This window comes from Rhamphochromis longiceps, linkage group LG18 (assembly GCF_057381845.1).
Source record: "Rhamphochromis longiceps isolate RC_006_pf linkage group LG18, R_longiceps_female_GT1.1, whole genome shotgun sequence".
NCBI lineage: Eukaryota > Metazoa > Chordata > Actinopteri > Cichliformes > Cichlidae > Rhamphochromis > Rhamphochromis longiceps.
In genome coordinates, this window is record NC_140574.1 from 24,199,958 (window position 1) to 24,220,896 (window position 20,939).

Here is a 20,939-nt window from a genome sequence, read left to right on the forward strand (position 1 = left end):
AGCCCCCATACTGTCTGGAATCAGAAAGAGAGTCTGCACAAATTCCTTTATGTCGACTGCCGTCACAAGTTATGGCATCAGGAGGCAGGTTCCCTTGACGGGACGGAGCAGGAAAAACAGATCCAAGAAGGACGAATGCAAAACAACTGCAACATGCAAAACAGCAAAACTCATCAGCTGCACCTGACAGGAGCAAGAATGGGAGTGAGAGCAACAATAAGCCAGGCCTGTTGAGTCTGCGTTTATCACATAAAACCTAATTGTTAGAAATGATTCACTTCCACCTCAGTGCAAAATCCATGAACCAAAGTGCATAAGAAAGAAAAAACTGACTGGCTGTTCTGGTTTGGGTCCCAGCTGTACGGATATGTCCATTTGTTTGGAAGGAAAATCAGAAAGGTTCAACTCAGAGTGTGTGCACGTGAACAGCCTAAAAAGGCAAAGAGTCTTGGCTGTTAAAGACCTATCGCACAGCGAGTTAGCATATCGCCTCACTGTATGTGAAAGTATGGGGCCGAAACAAATCTAATGAAACTGAGGATGGTGTCAGCTGTCAGTGCTCATCTGGGACTAATTCCTCACTGGTTCTCCTTTCGGCTCACCACAGATGTGCCAAGATAAACGCTTCTCTTGTATTTTTTTCTCTCTCTCTTTCATACTCCTAAATAGGAAACACCAAGCTTGAATTCGTCCAAGTGAGCTTCTAACTGTCAAAGCCGAATTCCTCACCAACAACCTCCAGGTATTCTTTATCTTTAAAAGTCAGGTCCGACAACCTCAACACAGTTTTGCCTCTGTGAAAGTGGACTACCAACAGAATGAGTAGAGTTATTCTGAGCAGGAGGAAGAAAGAAAAAAGCTGGAAACAGTGTTATAATCCCATCAGATGCTCCCTGGAGTGGGCTGTCCCATGTAGTCCCAGTCAGCGGGCCATAACAGACTTCTGCTCTCTCTTCTCTTCTCTCCTGAGAGTGGTGGGACCAAACCGGGGCTTAAAACAACAAACAACAACACTGTCTCCACTGAGAGAGGGAGAGAGAGGGAGAGAGGGAGGGAGAGAGAGAGAGGTGGGTAGGGTGCTGTGTGGTAAAGAGGGAGAGAGTGAGTGAGAGCAACTTGCACAAAGAGAGAGGGTGTGGACAATGATGGTCACTGCCTGTGAAAGTGGACTAATATTAAAGGTACTTTGTGTTAAAAATTTATTTTTTTTATGTTTTAAAGTGAAAAAGAAGAATTTTAAGAGTGCATCATTTTTCTTTTGGTGAAAAAAAAACAACAACTAAAAATTGGGTTTCCTTTTCCAATATTGAGCTTTTATGATTTTAAAATCATAAATATAAGTCCATCTTTTTTTATTTATTTCATTTTATTTATTTATTTTGGGGGGGGGGGGGGGGTACAGTGAAACATGTAATTGTGGAAATATTTCAGAGAAGTTTTCTAGTAAAAGAGGAAATATTTCCTAATGAGAAGGAAAACAGATTTGGGGTCATTACTCCAATAACTAATTAATTAAGAAGCGACTTGGAAGTGAAGAATTCTCAGAAACAAAGAAACAATCAAAATGCAAAACTTAAACAACTACAGGCTGCTAAACCTTCTGCTGGAACATCGATAAACTTAAGACTGTTTGTAATCCATCCATTACTCTTAATACTTATCAGTCCAAGACTGAAAGGAAAGAAAGAAAAGAAAATTTCTCTGATCCAGTAACAACATTTCTCAACAGCATCAGGCTAGAAAAACATTTTTCATCTCATTTCCCCCCTAAAAATATTTGAGTCCCCACAGAGTCGAACTCCAGCAAAGGAAATGTCTCTTTCCCCGACTCAGATCCATCAGAGAAACACAAATGCATCCTCCGGAGAGGCTCTCTGCCCGCATCTCACAACTTAATGTCCTCTAGTGGAAGAGAAGGGGAAATGCATGTTGAGGATCCTCAGCGTCGCCACACGTTTTTCTTCTGCTATTTTAACATACACCTCTGTCGAGGCTGCGAGCGCAGCTCACTGGGTTGAGCAGATGACCCATATGCAGAAGCTCAAGGTTTAAATAAACAATGTACCCATGTTTTAATGGAAGTAGTGACCCAGGATTATTACTTCAGTGGCTCAAATTGAAAGAAATAAGTCAGGATCATCACCTATAAATGGGGGACAAATGAAAATGTGTATTCTGAGAGGAGTAATCTCTTCCATGATGAAAGTGCTCTCATCTGCAGGGCTTGAGGGATCCCTGAACGGTTTATTGAGCATGAAAACAATCACATCCTTTTCCCTTCACACCGGATCTGTGCAGTTTAGCACCTGTGGGAAAGTTCAAAGCTTTCCAGTATTATCATCAAAACAAAGCACCGAAGGAGGGATCAGTTCCAGAGACTTGAACAGTGCTCTTGCAGATCATGGTGGCACAACACCTTGCTAGGATTTAGTTTGTTGGTTTTTTCCCCTTTAATTTGTCACCTGTCTACACAGCCACTTCTCTAAAAAGAAATACAGTCGACGATCTGCAAACTGAAACCACTTTAGTTGCAAGTGATAACGCTGCTTTATTTATTTTAAAAACTCCTGCTCGAGAAATGAATACATCCAATAAATAAAGCAACAATTTGCGTGTTTTCTGGACAGTTTTTATTTCCATTAATATAACGTGACTGAAACACTGAATGGAAAAAAAAAACCTGTCATCACAGAGCTGGCTTGAAAAAAAAGTTTATTGAATGTTTAAAAGTTTTTCATGGAAAAAAATCCTTTTGACTCGGTGTCTCTGAAGGGGAAAAAGAGACTTCATCAACTTAGACACAAAGTGAAAATAAATTTGCGCGCACGTTCTATATTTGAGCGGCCTGCGACATTAATTTTCCGCCGGACCCCCAGTTTGTTTAATTCTTCCTGCTTGCCAGTCATCCTGCAATAACTCATGTCCATCCATTTATTTGAGCTGTGACACTGCAGGCGGAAACTTCCTCAATGGCCTGGCCTCAGAGCTGTGTAAAACAAAGCCTGACATGTTGAGTATCTGCGCTGCCCTCCAGATATCTGACAATCAAGACTGAGCCTTGAAGTCCACTTGACTTCTTTTCCTCTAATATTTAGATTTTTAACAGACACCCTGAGCTCAATTAAACAGTTTACAATAAACTCTGAAATAGAAACATATCCACCAATGTCAAATACACCACCGTTTAAATGCTGCATGTTTAGATTTCCTACGGGGCACCCAGCTCTCGTAGGAATGCTCCTGCCAATAAAAGTAAGGCAGGACTTTACAGCACCAGCTAGAGTTTCTCTCGAGCTTTTAATCTGATTTCACTGAGGTGGATGTGCCTGACATCAGTGCAACAAGCTGGAGACACCGTGCAACAGCGCCGATTTGCATGGTGCCTACATCTGAGTGTTTATATGCTCAGAGTACACACTGGAGACATTTGCTTTTTAAAGTGCTTTACAATTTTCCACAACAGGCTCTTCTTTTGAGGACACCAACAGGTGTGAGGGAAGAGAAATACACAGTCCCGCCTGAGTCCTGTTTATTCTCCCTATCTCAAGAAGTTATGGTCAAATGCAATCTAATTGGGGGACTAGGTAAATGTTTAAATTGCACTGAAAAGAATAAAATCATGAGCCTGACGTGATTCAATAACGGATCATAAAACTAAAGCTATCAACAGGTACCAGAGCAGCGCTGCCTGATAGAGAGACTGCTGCGTTGTTTCCAAAGAGATTTATGACCGCTGCAACGGAAGAATAAATTTAAGGTGTTTGAAACTCGGCAGGAAATATCCAGTTGTTTGAGGCGTGCTTTCGCAGCGAGTGCAGCGATTAAAAAGTGCGGCTGTTAAACAAGAAGACATTGTTGAAAGATTGAAGCGTGTCCTTAACAAGTGGAACAACAAACTGCTGATCCTGTGACAACAAGGATGTCGCTGAGCTGTGTTTACTGACATGATGGAAAGCAAAAGGTGAACAAAGCTTAGGAAAAACACTCCTGGTAATTCAGCACTAAAGCTGACAGCGGGTTTGGAAAAGCGTCTCTTATTATAAACTCAATGCTCATCAGCAGCTTTGCTGTGAATGAATTCTATAATTAGCAGATTTCATAGAAAGAAGAAAAAGCTAAACACAAGCAGGAACCACGCACCTATGTGCAGTCAGTAAATAAGGGCAGGTCTATTTATGGAAATGAAACTTTAAAAAAAAATGCACATCATGAGAACAAAATTTGTATTAGATCTTTCTTACCAAAAAAAAAGGCTAGTTTTATCCTGGCAGAGGAGAGCAGGCATGACTGAAAGGCATGAATATAAGAACATCTTGTGGTCAGTCTTACTTTAATAAGATAAGCTTCAGGGCAACCATTTTTGTGGTGTGAAACACTTGGACAAAAATACACTTGAACGCATCAACATCTCCAACCAAGTGGAGTAAAGATTGGCCATAAGGCTGCTGTTCTTTACCAAATACCAAAAGGAACAGCAAAGAGCACCAAACAACCCTTACATAGCCCCCCACCCCCCTCCATATGCATCATCCATGTCTAAATGATGTGCTAAATGTAAACATTCGATAAGAATAGATGGCTTTTGAATGATAAGAATCCTAGTTGGTGGATTTGGAGCAGAACTTGCATAACATTAACACATCTTCAAAATCTGCGAAAAATAACCTTTTTTTTTTACATTATTTTGAGTGAGAATAATGCAAAGTGCAACAGCTGTCATCTATATCATCTTGGCTGCAGTCATAAACTCTACCTGGGGGTGTGGGCCAGGGTGAAGCGGCGCCTCTGGAGGTTGATGCTGCGGTTCATCAGCAGCTTCCTGAAGAGCAGCGGGGAATTTCGAGGAGACCCGCGCGGCGAATCCTTGGGTGAAACCTTTGGAGATCCTCCCGTGGAACCCCCTACGGTCCTGGACATGAGCTGAATCACGGGAAGCCGGGACAGCTTTTGTTCCCGGGGGGTCTCATCGACTTCAGATTGTTCTTCCTCGGAGCTCTCGGAGCACAGGTCGTTCATGATGAATAGATAGATGGTCAGTGGTCAAGCGATCGCTCCCTCTTTGCTCGCTCTCCCTTTGAAAAATGTTGTCGTCAGGTTTGTTTAAAGACTTTTGTGTGACATGACATATGAGACGGGTGAGGATCTGGTCCTGCTCATCATTGCTCCAAAATTCTCTCAGAGATCTCAAGAATAAAAACCTGTTTTTGAAATCTAAAATGGACTAGACAAGACTGCTCAGAAAATCAAAAGCTACCTCTCTACCTTCAGTTGTGCTCTATCAGCTCCGTTGTCTGTTGTCTCTTCCTAAAGACCATGCTGACTGCCGTGCTAGCCGTTCAAACATTAGTGTTGATGATAAACTCTCCCTGCCTTCTTCCCTCCCCCAGGCTTTGTTTACATTACTGTGAGGCCTTCCCTCTTTCCAACTAAATATGGACGTCTGATTTACAGGGAGTGGAAGCATGACAGATTACCTCCTTCTGCTCCTCTATCCCTCTTTCCATCCCTCTACTTCCCCCCTCTTCTCTCCCTTGCAATCCTAAGGAACATATTGTTCATCAACTTCAAACTGTGCTTCATAATTACTTCCTTTCCAAATTCCGCCTGTGTATAAACATTAAGCCGTCGCCTGGCTTGGCCTTCGAGCTCACCTTACTTACTCTCACTCCCAAGTTTGCATACTCAGGCTCCCCCCCCTCCCCCCACCTGCACTCCCTGAGGTGCTATCTGTTGTGAAGTTGCCTATTTCCTCAGAGACAGCTTCTTTGCCTTTCACATGCTCTGAGCGCACCAGGAAGAATCACATGAAGTGCCTCTGACTATAAAAAGCAGAGGTAGATAAAAGCTATAGAGAGCATGGGTGCTGTCACGATGGCACTCTCTATCTGTGACCAGAGGCAACAACATCTTCTCCCTCACCCAATCTCTCTGTTTATTGCCGGAGAGTGAGAAAAGGTCCTCCTGTGATTAAGGACTCATAACTAAACACCGGCGCTGTCTAGAGTAACTAAAATAACCTAGGGAGCTGGAACATCTGACACAGGACTGAACCTATGACCAACAGCTGTTTAGGGAAAGCAGGAAATAAGAATTGTTTGCTTGAGAGCTTTTGTGTGTGTGTGCATGTGTGTGTGTGTGTGCATACACTCATTAGCACTGCACTGCATTAAATTTGGTGCTGTCATTTCTGCTTATCCATCCTTATATCTAGAAATGAGACAAATAATCTTTTGCAGCTCATCTCAGAATGTGTTTTACTGTCATTTTGTCTCGGTTCACTCTCACTTCGCTCATTAACCCGACCTTCAGGCTCCCCTTTATTAACTCTGTACCTGTATGTTCAGCACACTCCAGCCAAAGTTAGTTAACATTTAACATCCAAAGAAACATGTTTTTTAAGCAGTCACTGGAACCAGGCAAGCAGCAGCAGACTAAAGCACAAACACGATTTGTCTGGCATCTTAAGGTTTCGTTTTTTTCAGAGCGACGATATCAGCGAGCACGGAAACAAAACATTTCTGGCATTTCTGCAAGTGGACGGAGCTACAGCACAGCCAGCCGGAGCCAAGAGGACTGTGAGGAATATGGAAATAATACTATATCACTTGGAGATGTGCAATCATGAGAGCAAAATGAATAGATGAATAAAGTCAAATTATGGGCCTGTTATCGTTGTCATCAACTCTCAGAGCCACAGAGGCTTAAGAGCTACCCAGTGCCCAATCAGATTCAGATTTAAGTATTCCTGAGGCACATCTGGAGTGGAGTTCCTCACACTGAGGCCATTCGTGTGTTTCGAGATGTTCCCCTTTTTACAGAATCAGACATCGAGACAGCACCATCAGCTGGATGCTTCTGTCAGCATAAAGTTTGCTTACAACTTTTCAAGAGTGGCTCAGACTCGCAGCCTCTCATGTGACTGCTTCTATGATAACTGAGACTGAGTAGTGTCTGGAATGGGATGACTGTTAGTTTGGAAAAAGGCTTTCTGCTTGTTTCTCGATACGAGATTCACCCGAAAGTTTATCCCGCAATGAAGCATGCCAAAGACAGTAAGAACAAAAACCCCCCAGAAAAAACAGGGCTCATAGAAAACATTACGCTGACTCACTGTCTCCAAACATCCATCTGGAGATCCCATCTGCTGTGGACAGAGCATGCTTACAACCTTCTCTTTCAGAGTGATGTTGTAATTCCAGGTTTTCAGGCCTCAGCTGCCAGCAGGAAGCGTGCATCAGACACTTTCAGACATCGAGTATGACACACTTGGAGAAAAGGCTCACACCAGATCCACTTTGTTTGTAAACCATCTGCTTTATTCCGGGTAGGAAATGGTTTGTCTTTTGAGAACATTCTTCCTCAGATGTTTCATAAAAAGCCGCATCCCTTCCAAGCTGCTGAGGTCCGTTCTGGAGTCATTTAATGCAAATTTGATGTATATGATGTAGAAAAGGAAAAGGTTATCCTAAGATTTGCAGCATTGTCAGCTATAAAGCATCCTGAGACTTCTCTATAAACACTTTCTCTGGCATCCCATCAAAACTGCACTACCAACTGGTAAACAGGAGAGCACATGGCTCTCTTCATAGAAAGGGAACATAATGAAAGGCTTTCTAGTCCTTCGATATCCCTGCTGTCATGTTTGTAGCCGTGCTACTTTATACCTGCTGTCATATAAACATTTATGAAGTAAATAAAAGTGAAACATCACAGTACTTGCACCTATTTTTTATGTGCTGCGTTATAGCAGTAATCCGTTAGTATAAATCTAGATGTGATGTTTATAGTGCATCTGAAGGTTTTTTTCTGCATTTTAGGGCCCCGTACGTGCATAAAGAGGCTGGCAGGATAGTGTTTTTCCAAACCCAATGCTGAAAAAGGCGGGATGCTGCGTAAAATGTAAATAAAAGGAGAACGAAATGATTTGCAAATATCATAAACAGGTATTAACAGAACACAGAAAGCGCATCAAATGTTTGAATTTGATGGCAGCGACATGTTTAAAAACAGTTGGGACAGGGCGATGTTTACCACTGTGCACCATTCCCATCTTCTTTTAAACATCTGGGAACTGAGGAGACCAGCTGCTGGTCTTTTGTTGTCTCATTCTTGTCTGATATATGATTCTAGCTGCTCATCAGTCCTGGCTCTTCTTTGTTGAAGTTTTCACTTATTTATGCTGTAAATGTTTTCAGTTGGTGAAAGGTCTGGACTAAAGACAGGTTAGTTCAGCAAATACAAAGTCATGCAGATGTAATAGATGTACAGAGAACAGAACAGTTTTTCACTTTGTTTCAGTCCATTTTAAACGAGCGTCGGCTCAGAGAACACAGCAGCGTTCGTGGATCGTGTCCAATTACGGCTTCTTCTCTTCATGATAGAGCTTTAACCTGCATTTGCGGATGGCACAGTGAACTGTGCTCACAGTTCCATGACAGAATCGTTCCTGTTTTTAATGCAGTGCTGCCCGAGGGCCAAAAGATCATAGCCATCTAATATTGATTTTCAGTCTTTTCACCTGCACAAAGAGATTTCTAACAATTTTCTGAATCTTTTGAGGACATTATGTACTGCAGATGATGAGATATTCAAAGTCTTTGCCATTTTACGCTGACGATCATGATTCTGCAGCTGTTCCACAATTTGTAGACACAGTTTTTTGCAGCTTGGTGAACCTCTGCCTCTCTAGGATGCACTTTTTAAACCCAATCATGTCACTGACCTGCTGCCAGTTAACCTCATTAGCTGTAAAATTTTTCTCCACCCGATTGTTGCCCTCGTTCCCATGTTTTTAGATGTGCTGTTGGAATGAAATTCCAAAATGAGCTAATATTTTTGTTAACAGCAGTACAGCTTCTCAATTTACATATTTGCCATATTGTTCAATTGTGAATAAAATATCTGTCAGTGAAAAAGCAGTTAAAGCTACTTAACCAGGAAGTATCAATCTTGACATTAAGATTCTCTTTTGAAAGAGTGTCTTTGGCAGGAGAGTGTGCAGCAACTGTGTGCAACTTCCCCAGGCTCTACCCGCTGGGTGGGGATTGCAGCGCATTGGTAGGGTCTGCAGGAGAGTGAGTCAAGAAGTGGTGAGAAGTTCACAGTGAAGGAGAGCACCTTTGATGGGACGTGTTATGGCCTAAGACTGACTATAAGCTGACCTGACCTCCTACATGAAAAGGTCGTGTTTGATCAGTTGACAGTTACACAAGCACATGAAACACAGTGTGTGTTGTTGCAGCAGAGCATGCTATAAAGTAAAAAAAACAACAACTTATGACCTTTTATAGTTGCATAATATGTGTCAAAAGACTTCAATTTACCAGAAAACAATGAGTATCTTTTCCAGCTTGCAAAGTCTCGTGCTGCAATCAATTGTATCCAAATGTGACTGTAATACTGAGAACTGTTACCGGAGATGACCCACAGAATGCATTTATGTAGTGCTCTTATTGACCACTGAAAGTGTTTCGCATGATAGGCCACTCATCGATCCACATGCAAACATCATAAAGTACTTTTTCTACTCAGTACATACATCGCTATTCCTATCACACAAACACACGCACACATGTACACAGAGAAAGAGAGAGAGATGGATACACTGCATTAAGTGGAGAGTTTTTTGTGGTTCGGCATGAAAAGGACGAATTGACATGCCAACAGAAGAAGCCAGGGATTAATGAATGAATCATTTCACCTCCAGAGCCACATCCGACCCCAATAACCTGCTGTCCTCGTTGCCATTACAATAATACATTTTCCAATTTTGTTGGCTACTTTTCAACAACACTGAACATGTTTGTGTTCCCTTCTAGATTTCTAGTGAGCTATACTGTCTCACAAAAGTTGCATTTCCTGCGAAAATGCCGAGTAAATGCCATATAGTGAAAATCGTCTTCCGAAAACAGCTGAAGAAGCGGAACAATTTGCTGAAAAGAGGTGAAGAAGCTGAACTGTGTGATGAAGATGGCTTTATTTGAAAGGGTACACTAAAAAGTGTCAAGAAAGCAGAGGGAGCGAGAGCAGGGAAGACATGCGACAACCGCCACGGGTAGGATACGAACCTGCGCCTGCTCTCAAGAAACAGGAAATCGATAGGTTGAATGCCTATGGGATTCACCCAATGAGAACTTGGCAGCAACGTTCCCAGCTCTGTTCTCTTATATCTCCATCTCAACATTGCAGCTGTCTTCAAATATCAGGGACTCACTTAACTTTCAGTAGTCTGTGTACATCAGATCCTGATAATAGAGCCTCTGAAAAGTCCAGAGTAATCCCTCCTCTTTGGATCAATGATTATATTCATCAGGATAGAAGAGAGCACAAAAAAGCTGAAAAGAGATGGGAAAACAAAGATCTCCCTTTTCACTTTATTCACATGAAGAACTTATTAACCACGCTCAACTGAAAAAACGTCCGACTTCACTGGCTCCGTTGAGTGTCAATTTTTTTTTATTATTATTTTATTATTTATTGCTAGTAAGATCTATGGTATCAGGTCACAGTTCACGATTGGATCCTATCACCTTGTCCAAGTGTAGTCATCTACTTATGCCTATCTACTGAAGCCTATGGCAGCTGGGATAGGCTCCAGCCCCCCACGACCCTGAAATGAATTACCTGAAAGAAAAAGGAATGGATGGAATGATCTCCTTGATATAGTTTCTAATATGTGCACTTCTTTCTGCCCAGTTGACACTATTTCTCCCAAATTTCTTCAAGAGACTCTACCTGTCATTTCCCCTGGGTTTCTCTCAATTATCAGTCAGTCACTCTTACTTTTAAACAGCTGGTATCATCCATCTCTTTTAAAGACCCTCCATGTATCCCACTGTTTTTAAACAGATTCCAAAATCAATTTCTAAAATTCTAGAATACACTAAAACCAGCCTGAATCATTGATACAAGGCTGGATGGATCCATGCCTTCAAGCTGTTTACACCAAATTCTGACCATATCCTCAGAATGTCTCGGCACGTCTGCTATCCAATTTTGGAAAGCCCGAGCAAATCTTGTTCTTATATAACAAGAACACCACTGTGCTCTTATGCTGCTGTGGCACATCTACTTCATTAATGGTAGATGGACTGGTTCTTATATAGTGCTTTTCTAATCTACCCGAGCACTCAAAGCACTTTATACATGCCTCATACCCATTCACACCCATTCACGCAAGCTCTTTTTTCTCTGCTCAAGTGCTTTCTATCTAACATTCACACACATTCATTCTCTGATGGATGAATCGTAGAGCAACTTGGGGTTAGTATCTTGCCTAAGGATGCCTAGGCATGGAGACTGGAGCAGTCAGGCATTGAACCACCACCACCTACAGCCAACCAAATAATAAACTTTCAAGGTAGTTTCTCATTTTCAGACTCTTCTCTATAAACCTTAGAGGTGACTGTGTGGCTAAAATCCCAGCAGATCAGCAGTTTGTGAAATCCTCAGACTAGCCCGTCTGGCACCAAACTCTAAGTGACGTTCAAAGTTGGTTAAATCACCTTTCTTCCCCATTCTGAAGCTCATTTTGAATTTTAGCAGGTCGTCTCAATCATTTCTAAATGGCCAAACGCACAGAGTTGCAGCCATGTCACTGGTTGATTGGATATTTCATGAAGTTGTATAGGTGTACTTAATAAAGTGGCCAGTGAGCGTATAAAGAGCAATGCAAAAGAACAAAACACCACATCACTCTCAGTTTATCCAGTGTTTGCAGAGGTGCTACTCAACAATGAATCACATGACAAAGAAGAAGCCAACAGGGGTTCACCTGTGAGGTTCACTGTAACTAATAACAATATCAAACAGATGTCTCCGGATTCCATCAACAGGTGGAAAAAGAGACGTAATGATGGTACACGTACACACACGTTCACAGACGCCAGCACACGCAGACACGTACACACCCACACACGAAGTTTAGAGAGGCCGAAATTGCTACAGATGTATTGCTGAAGCAGCTTGAATGTTGTTGTGAAAACAATAATAAGAGCCTTGTTTGTCTGATCTTTTATGGCGATAATTGTTCAGCAGTGTGACAGAGGCGAGCGCAACGCCTTAAGCGGGACACTTTGTTCAATCATATGCTCGAGAAGCAACTCAGCTTTTTTCAACCTAAATAAACAATTACCCCCCGCCCCGCCTAAAAACAGATGATCATTAAGTACTCCTTAATCTGTGTTGATTTACAAGACCACAGCTTGCTTCACAGGGGCTGGTTTCACACTGAACACATATAATTTTAATCATTAAGCTTGAGAAGGGGCCCAGCTGTTGGGAAACTAGGAAAAAATTAACTCCTTTCCACACAGAGCGCTGGTTTTGGGAACACTTAAACTCCAGAGCTGTTCTTTCTAGAGGAAATCAGAGGATATTTAAAGAATGAATTTAACATGTGTGAGATACCTGAAGTATCATGTGTTCCCAAACATGCTTTTGAAGCAGGATGTGTGATGTTTTGGTATGCACATTTAAATTCATTAGCAAAATGCCACTAAACATGTTCAACATCAGTGACTTACAGGCCTCTGGACATGCAGCTGGTCAGAGTCCCGTAACTTCTCGAGTGTTTGATCCTGTAGGTCGCAGGGCCCAATGGGGCGACGGGCGGAGGGCCATCCTGAGCAGAAGATCTGCAGGAAAGCTTGGGCAGCTGCAGGTTTCCCGAGAAGAGCCTCTTCACAGCCCATCTGATATCACAGTCCTGGAGAGGCTCTACAGAGGAGGTTTGGTCTAAGGAATCCCACTGTCTCTGTAAGGCAGATAAAAGGCAGGCGATTTGTTTTTTTACTGAGATGATATATGCATACATGTCTAACTGTAAGCTAGAAAAAGAAGAGTGTGATGGTATAAAGACGGGATAAATCTGCATTCATAAAGATTAGATTGGAGACAAAAAGGGGGGCCAGCTTTTTAACTTGTTCACTTTTTTGCACTGAACTCAAAGGTTTGGAGTGAACTGCAGACAAGAAAGGAGATTTTTATGAAATGGAAACTGCTTGGTTAACTCGATTTTCTTTCATATGCTTTGCATGTCAGCTTTCTTACTGAAATGAAAGGGATGTGCATGTGCATGTGCTGTGGCGCTAACAAGATTGATTGCTATGCATCACAAAAATCAGCAGCTCTGTGCTTTTCAACAGCAAACCCTGGCTCAAAGCTACTTGGCACTCATTCATCCTATAATTTAGCTTATGTGCAGCTTTCTGGGCTATTACTTTGAAATATGAAAATGATGTTCAGAGAAAATTTGCCTTTTTGTTGTTAATAGTTTATGGCCTGCAATAATTACAAGAACTACACAAACTGGTGACAGAGCAACAATACAGAAGCAGCATTTTAGCAGGGATATCACAGAAACCATACATAAAGGAAAGCTGCATGTTTGCCAGCAGGGAGAAGTTTTTATATTTCCCGAGCTTCTTGAAAAGTCTCTGTGAAGTAAAAAAAAAAAAAAAAAAGACCATCTGTTGAGATCTAAAGGTGAGCCATGCACAGGGCTGTTTTTATGACGCTACTAAAAATGTGACAAGCCTCACAAAAGCCAACTCGGGCATTATTTTTGGAAGGTTTATCTGATTTCAGGTCCTGAGACCAAACACACTATCACCTTGGACACAATAGACGGTTCTTACAGGGAGACAGTGTTCGGGATTTCGCTCTCAGGGCTTCTCTGTTTCAGCGTCAGCGTTGAGGGGAAACAGATAAGAGTCCTTGTTTGCCGCTGTATCCCGTGACCCTATCTCTCCTTCTGCTTGGAAGTTTCACCTTTCCATAAACAAACGTCAACAGACTCTGGAGTTTTATTGTTGACCGTTTCTATCCAAGATCACCACGAGAGGGGCCGATGTGTCAACTTCATGGATTATGAGTTGGATCGATCAAGAGAAAGCTATGCTGCAACACATTATCTTTGCCACCAAATGATTTCCTTCCTTAATGACACAATTTTACACTTTAATGCTGTTGCTTATTTTCACACACAAGCTCCCATTAAAGTTTCCACAACTATTTGGCAACAGGAACAAGAAAGGAAAACAAAACACGTAGCAGTGCAATTACAGAATCCACATTAATCACACATCATAGCTTTCCATTTAGTTTTTGCGAATGTGTAACCAGTTCACTTTCTTTTGAGTTCATAAAAGAAAGCAAATGAAATAAAGAAAGAAATAACCAAGCCAAGCGTAATAAAGGTTGCCGAATTTCTTAAACGTGAAATTATTACTCTTACCTCTGTGAAGTTGAAAATTTTTGAGTTATTTCTCCTCATACTTTCAGCTACTGGGAACCAGACAAATGAGAAGGAAATGCCAACGAGGAGGATACAGGAACTACAGTTAAGATGAGATATGAAGCTGTCTGTGGCACCAACATTTAGCTGGGATGTCACTCAGTACAGACCAAACTGTCTCCCCGCCTCTTCAAAACTTTCAGCTGTCATCACATCGGTGATAAACAGCAAACTTTCTTAGTAGTAGTAGTAGTAAACCGATTTGACCCAAAAGCGATGTTTTGGAAAATGACGACAATTAGTCGCCAAAACAGAAAGTATGTGGAGGCTGCAGATGCTGGTACAGAGATTGAGGTGGTGGAACAGCCTGCGTGGCATGCCATTAGTCATGCGAGTCTGTCTGCAGAATCTGTGGACCTTGCAGATCCAGACCTGCCGGTCAGTGCAGCAAAACTCTGGGTTTGATCAAGCGGTTGCCTAAAATCTTCTCATTTAAGCTTTTTTTCTTACTCCATGAACACGGTTTAAATTTGTAGCTGTAGGTGAGTCTGTGTTAAAGATTCAGGAGATTTTGTGAACTTTAATGAACCTGTGCCTCCTGATGCTAAGCCCACATTAACTCAGGTTTAAAAAAACAAACAAACAGAACGTGAAGTATAAGGTCAACTGTGACACATGTTTTCAAGGCCATTAGGCATGAGCTTTAGATTACCTATTATCCTACCATTTACATTAAACACTTACTCTGACGCTGTGGGAGACTACAAAGACAAAGAATCTAGTAAATAAACTCAAAATATCAGTTTTAATACAGCACTGTGACAACACTGTCTGTGTCTGTCTGTGTGTGTGTGTGTCTGTGTGTAAGCTTACTATATTTGTGGGGACCAACAGCCCTTTTGGGGACCAAAATCCTGGTTCTCACAAGTTTGAAGGGAATTTGGAGACTGAGACTGTGGTTTTAGTCACAGTGTAACAATTGGTTATGGTTAGGTTTAGGGCAAGGGTTAGGCATTCATTTTCGATGGTTAGGGGCTAGGTAAAGCATTGTCCCCACAAGATATGAATACCCTACTGTGTGTGTTTATTACCTCTAACAAATGATGATTTGTGTTTTTTGGATGATTTGTGAATTTGTGTACCTCCATCTAAACTGTTTTTTAAAAAGTTAAGCAAAAAACACTTTAAATAAGGCAAATACCAAAGTACTACAAAAGCCATTTATGATTTTTTGGTTTCCATAGATATTAATTCAATGACAACACAGTCTCTTAAGAAGGTAACGTGTGTTTTTATATTTTGGAATTACAAAAGTGAAGTGATCAAATTCTTAGAAACAAAGTTCAAAAACACAAAAAGAAAAAGAAAATCTTTGATGACATTCTTCAGTGTTTCTTGTTTAGAGGCCACACCTGGCTAGTAAACAGGCATGTGCAGAATTTCTCATTCACACTTTCTGGCAGTAAGTTTTGTAGTGCATCTGGCTCCCCCCGCAGGCCGCAGGCTTAGTGCCCTGAAAAAACAAAACAAAAACTTAAGTTCAAGTAAATTACAAGGCAGATATCTAGTAGACATTGATGACTGTACCTTGTACATGCTGCAGACGAGAGAGAGGAGAGAATTCATGGCTTTGTCCTGCAGGTCGTCTGTATGCTCCTACAAATCAATGAAAATTAATATTCCCAACATTTAAAAATAAGTAACTTCTCATACCTCAGTTACACAGTTTGAATGGTTTATTAAGGCAACAGACACTTAGCAGTACACTTTAGGTCTTAAACCTGGTGATACTGGAATGTAAAACAGCAATAAGAGGCCGTCAGAGACAGATCATCTGATTGACCTCGTTAGATTGCTAGGTGCATGACTTGCAGGTGATTGCAGGTCACAGCAATGTCATATAACTGTAAGGAAGACCGGTGTGAATGACTAAGGTGGGAAGTGCAAAGGCTGAGAGAGACCATTTCCAAAAAGGGACAGGCAAATGCAACAGATAGAGCTGAGCAGCCTGATAACCTTATATTGTGGATGATCTGAATTTAGCATTTGACTTGCTTTTCATAGGAATCCCCCAAAAATGTGATTGCCGTCAATCTTGGGTCATGTGATCTTAGCAAAATTGTAATCAGGTGAGGCACACTTACTATGCACCTATTGTCATATGGATTTTGGAAATCTAAATACGAAAAGAAGACCTTAAGTTGGTCCAGGAAGTACAGTACATAGTAAAACTCCTAACAGCAAAAAGTGTGTTTAACATTCCAATACTAACGCCTCTAATAAAGAAGAGGGGCTTACGTGGGCGTGCCTGCAATTCACATGTGACTTGCTTTAGACAAAACTTCCATTTTTATGTTAGGGTACTGCATGATGTCACGTGAAAAAGAGGCAGCTTTACATGTATCAGTCCCAGCTTTCTTTCACTAACAGATTTGGGCTTTGAGGCAGATCAAGTGTCAAACTCATCACTGAAAAAGTAACAGCACTTCTTTTGAAGGACAGAGTCAACATCAGATCTGGATCATTTCAAATCACTTTCTCCATTCCAGTCTGATGTCTTACAGTTTCTCACCTCTTCATTATGTTTTTATAGAGTAAAGGAAAAACGTCCACTTCCATGCTGTATGTCATTCAATTCTGTCTTCTCTCTCCTATAGTTTGTATTGTGTCCTGTCTCCCTTTTCCTTTCTGCTCATGCCCCAGTTGGTTGCGGCTAGGGATGGGTATCGTTTAGGTTTTATCCGATACCGGTGCCAAATCGGTACTTTTGAAACGGTGCCGTTGCTTAAACGGTGCTCAAACCGGTGCTTAAAGAATGGAGAACACAAACTTTGTCCAAAAACCTCTCATGTTCAGCTGGTTTTTTTTGTAAAAATATAACAATGTTAGCCTTTTCTGCAGCTATGTGGCATATATGGCATCACTCTTGGCTGGAAGCAGTGCTTAAACAATGGAAAAAACACAAACTTAAACCCTCTCATGTTTAACTGTTTCCCACTTTTTCTTTGGTCATTTTAGCCTTTTTGGCAGGGTGAAGGGAGTATCTGCCATCAAACAAGAGGACAGCCGCATGTAGCTATGATGATGTTTGCTAGTTCACCTTACATGCATTAATGTAATAACGTGGTTAGCCTACTCAACGTAAATTACACATGACCAACATGAAGCTACTCACGCAGAGAAGAACGGCTGCTGCTGCCATCATCATCCGTCATCATTTCTGCTACACTGGCAGGGCTAGGGGCCAGGACTCTATTCTTCGGGTTTTTGGGGGATGTTGCTCCGGGTCCGATAACTGGCAACCCACCCGACGTGCACGGTGTGAGGTCTCGCAGCAAGCTATCAAATACGGCGCATTTCTCGGCTTTTAAAAAAAAACGCTATGCGTCGCCAGCTGTTTAATCAGATTCTTGGTGTTACCTCCTTTGACAGTATCACAGTATCAGCTTAAAGCACTTGTTGCAGGCTGCTGAGTTTGCATATTTTGCTGTGAAGTACAGCCAGACTTTTGACCGCTTCGCCTTGGACATTTTTAATCTGTAGCTCTGCTCTAACAGAACGTACGTACCTGGCCCCGCCTACTATCCTCGGAAACATAAAATGATTGGCTAGAAGTGTATCACAGCTCAGGAAAAAAAAGCACCGAAATAAAGCACCGAAATGTGCGCTGCTTTTCGGTCTGGTTACTACCGTTTATGTCAGAACCGGTGCCATCATGGCACCGGACACCGGTACCCATCCCTAGTTGCGGCAGATAGCTAACACAGAGGAGGAGGGTTTTTTTCCTGTTAAAAGGTAGTTTTTCCTTTACACTGTCACCAAGTGCTGCTCATTGTAGGCTGTCTGATTGTTGGGGTTCTCTTACGTCGTAGGGTCTTTACCCTATGAGATAAAGTGCCTTTACGTGACTGTTGTTGCGATTTGGCACTATATAAGTAAAACTGAACACCATGGTATTTGCTGGATAGGCTGTTACTGCAGTAAAGTCTTACCCCATTAATGGTGATCCAGGGCACGTACTGGTGCGGAGGTTTCAGGGCAGCCGTCTCCAAGGCATTTTGATGCATCAGCTGGTTTCCTTGAGGACCATTGACGCAGCTCATGACTTTGTCCCAGCTCAAAGTGGGGTCATAGACTCCAGTACACTACAACCAAACATGGTTGTAAACGGAAATTTATTAGTGACCGAAAAAAAAAAAAGTCATGGACTGAAGTGGTCTAGACCAGTCAATTGCCTGCATAAATCAAACAAACACGCACACACACTTACAGCTTTGGCTGAATTGATGACATCAGAGGAGGACTCCATACAGAAAATGATTGGAAAAGCCATCTTGGACATGTTCATCAAACAAGTCTAGAGAAAAAACAAAAAACAAATATTTCATTCTTTTAAAAAAATTAAGCATTTTGAAGCAACACAGCAAGATGCTTTTGACACCAGACATGACACATTATTCAGCAGTTTGAGTTGTTGGTGTGTGTCTGGGGTGCAACGTCACCTCAATCATGTTGCCCAGACACTCCTGTTCTCCATGCTGGCAAGTAAAGACGTACTTTTCATCCTGTTTGACCTCCTGGAATGGAATACAGTTACCAATGATGTACTTGGGTAAATCTTTTTAAATTTTTGACAGATATAGTGATGAGAACTCTTGGGTTGCCTTTAACCGTAAATGTCTTTGCACAGGTAGATTTACAATCGCAGTCTGCAACCAAGCTGCTCAGCCGACTGCTTACCTGGGCATTGCCGAAAGGCACCAGGTTAACAACCATGATGTCATTCAGGAGGACCGCTGTGGGGAAGAGCATCATAACGAGAAACTGTCTGCACCCAGGACACAGACTCTCGTAGTAAAGCCCCACCTCAACGGGATCGTCTGTCTGTTGGGACTTTGTGTAGTTGGAATGAAGGCACGACTTCAAAACCTACAGCAAAGAGCAAAACAGGGAGGTCAGCTTCTTCAAAACGCCACCACGTTCAAGACTCCAGAGGAAGCTCAGCATCAGTGAGAGTTATACTATGACTTTTCATCAATAGCATGTGGTTGTAATTACTTGTGATCAAGCCAATTTCAGCTGAAAATGCTACAGAAAGGTTGAAAATGTGCATTAGCTGGTCCTTTTTTATGACTTAAAAACAGCATACACAGATTACCTATCAAGTTGTTGCAGCGATCGTTTTTAAAAGTTTGAATTATATTTATATTGTTTATTGCATTATAATTGTGATTGTAATATTGTTAATAAATCTATCACCATTTACATGACTATATCTTTTATTCACTGTATGCCAACTATGGTAAGACCAACTAAACTGGCTGCTTAGTGGTACATGTAAAGACCGCACAGCTGGCAAAGAACTGGTATTTGAAAGTTTTACTTCCTATTTCCTTAAAACCTAAAAATAACCGTTTCTTTCGAAGTCCAGTTAACAGACAAAAAAGGTTACAGAGTTTTAGTGAGTACTTGTTAGCTAACACCGAACATTAGCTATAAATAATTACTTAATAACACACGTGACGTCATTAAAAGATGAAGACAAGGGCAACGCTTAAGGATGACTCTGATTTTTGTAAGAGACTGGCTCCGCTAACTTCATGTGCATGATAATGTTTCACCTCTCCACATTCAGACTATAATTTTGAAGTCTTTATCAGAGGAAACCATTATTTGCGGTCAGGTCAGTTTACTCACCTGAAAACTGACCGCATATCACATTACAGCGACGCACTCATTGGTGCTGCTACGCTTTCTCTCAGTGGGTTTTTTTTTTCTCATAAATATAGAAACTTTTATTTAGCTATTGCCTTACCTATGAAAGTGGCTAACGTCGTCGACACTAACTAGCCATTCAAAATTAGCTCTTGATAAAAAGTTATGTATAAAGTTCTTACCCCGCACTCAACAGCCGAGTCAACAGATGAACACCAGTTTAATGGCGACTGGGAGCATGAGGAGTACACGGAGGAGCCGACGTACCCAAAAGCCAAAAACAGCAGCAGTAGTGCCTTCATCCTTACCTACAACTGTTTATAACTGTCACTAGCACCACAACACTGACCCACAAACAACTGTGCGAGTCCACTCTTTAATACTCGACCGCGCTTCCTCGTGCAGGTTAGCTGTTTTTTGATTGGCTGTGGTCTTAAGCGTCACTTGTAACTAGGAGACATCTATCCAAAGAGAGCGAAGTCTCTGCTGCTGTTCTGAGGAAATAGAACTGTCATATGATTGGCATGTTAGTATGTAGTAAGTTTACACATCCTGAAGTTCGTGAAGTTCGCAATGATTTAACTACGTGGACATTTCAAGTCTATCAATAAAAAAAATAACGTCGTGTACAGGCACAATAGCTCACGTTTTTAAAAGGAAATACATATATATCTGAGTTATTTATTTTATTCACAAAGCGTTTCAAGGTATAATTTAAGAACATCCCGTAACTTGTGTGACATAAATTGTATCTCTACAATTAAAACCTAATACTGGAAAATGTTTATTTTACAATAAGGATTCAAAAGGGCATTTTAAGACGATGCAACATCTCAATTTTAAATCTTATCATGTTCTGTAAAGGTTAAGAAGTTCCCTCTTAAGATATGTTAGGGTTTTTTTTTTTCCAACAGATGAATGGGGAAGTTTTCTGTCTATTGTTGTCATTCTTGTTTTGCCTCATTATAAAACAGAGGCGGTCCAAAGG

General features: G+C 41.4%; 2 protein-coding genes across 3 annotated transcripts in view; both read right to left on the reverse strand.

Moving 5' to 3' along the window:
• Positions 1 to 5,320, reverse strand: part of pde4ca (phosphodiesterase 4C, cAMP-specific a) — a 45,154-nt gene extending 39,834 nt beyond the window's left edge. For both annotated transcript variants that reach the window (XM_085389411.1, XM_085389410.1), the window contains exon 1: positions 4,754 to 5,320. In XM_085389411.1, the coding sequence (XP_085245537.1) occupies positions 4,754 to 5,016 (263 nt within the window). In that variant the 5' untranslated portion in view covers positions 5,017 to 5,320. The remainder of the gene's footprint in view (positions 1 to 4,753) is intronic.
• A 10,187-nt stretch (positions 5,321 to 15,507) lies between these two features.
• Positions 15,508 to 20,364, reverse strand: ifi30a (IFI30 lysosomal thiol reductase a). Its single transcript, XM_085389415.1, has 7 exons — positions 20,134 to 20,364; positions 18,977 to 19,165; positions 18,739 to 18,813; positions 18,507 to 18,593; positions 18,229 to 18,381; positions 15,824 to 15,892; positions 15,508 to 15,749 (listed from the first exon to the last, which is right to left on the reverse strand). Exons 1-7 carry the CDS (start codon positions 20,251 to 20,253, stop codon positions 15,684 to 15,686), a joined length of 759 nt encoding a protein of 252 aa, XP_085245541.1. The 5' UTR covers positions 20,254 to 20,364; the 3' UTR covers positions 15,508 to 15,683.
• Positions 20,365 to 20,939: the final 575 nt, after the last annotated feature.

Bases quoted from the DNA above. Each gene is read 5' to 3' on its own strand.
- ifi30a (XM_085389415.1), bottom strand. From the start codon at position 20,253: ATGAAGGCACTACTGCTGCTGTTTTTGGCTTTTGGGTACGTCGGCTCC. The intron at 18,814-18,976 runs GTAAGCAGTCGG...ATTCCATTCCAG, and splicing joins TGCCTTTCGGCAATGCCCAG to GAGGTCAAACAGGATGAAAA. The intron at 15,893-18,228 runs GTAAGACTTTAC...ATTGATTTGTAG, and splicing joins CCTGGATCACCATTAATGGG to GAGCATACAGACGACCTGCA.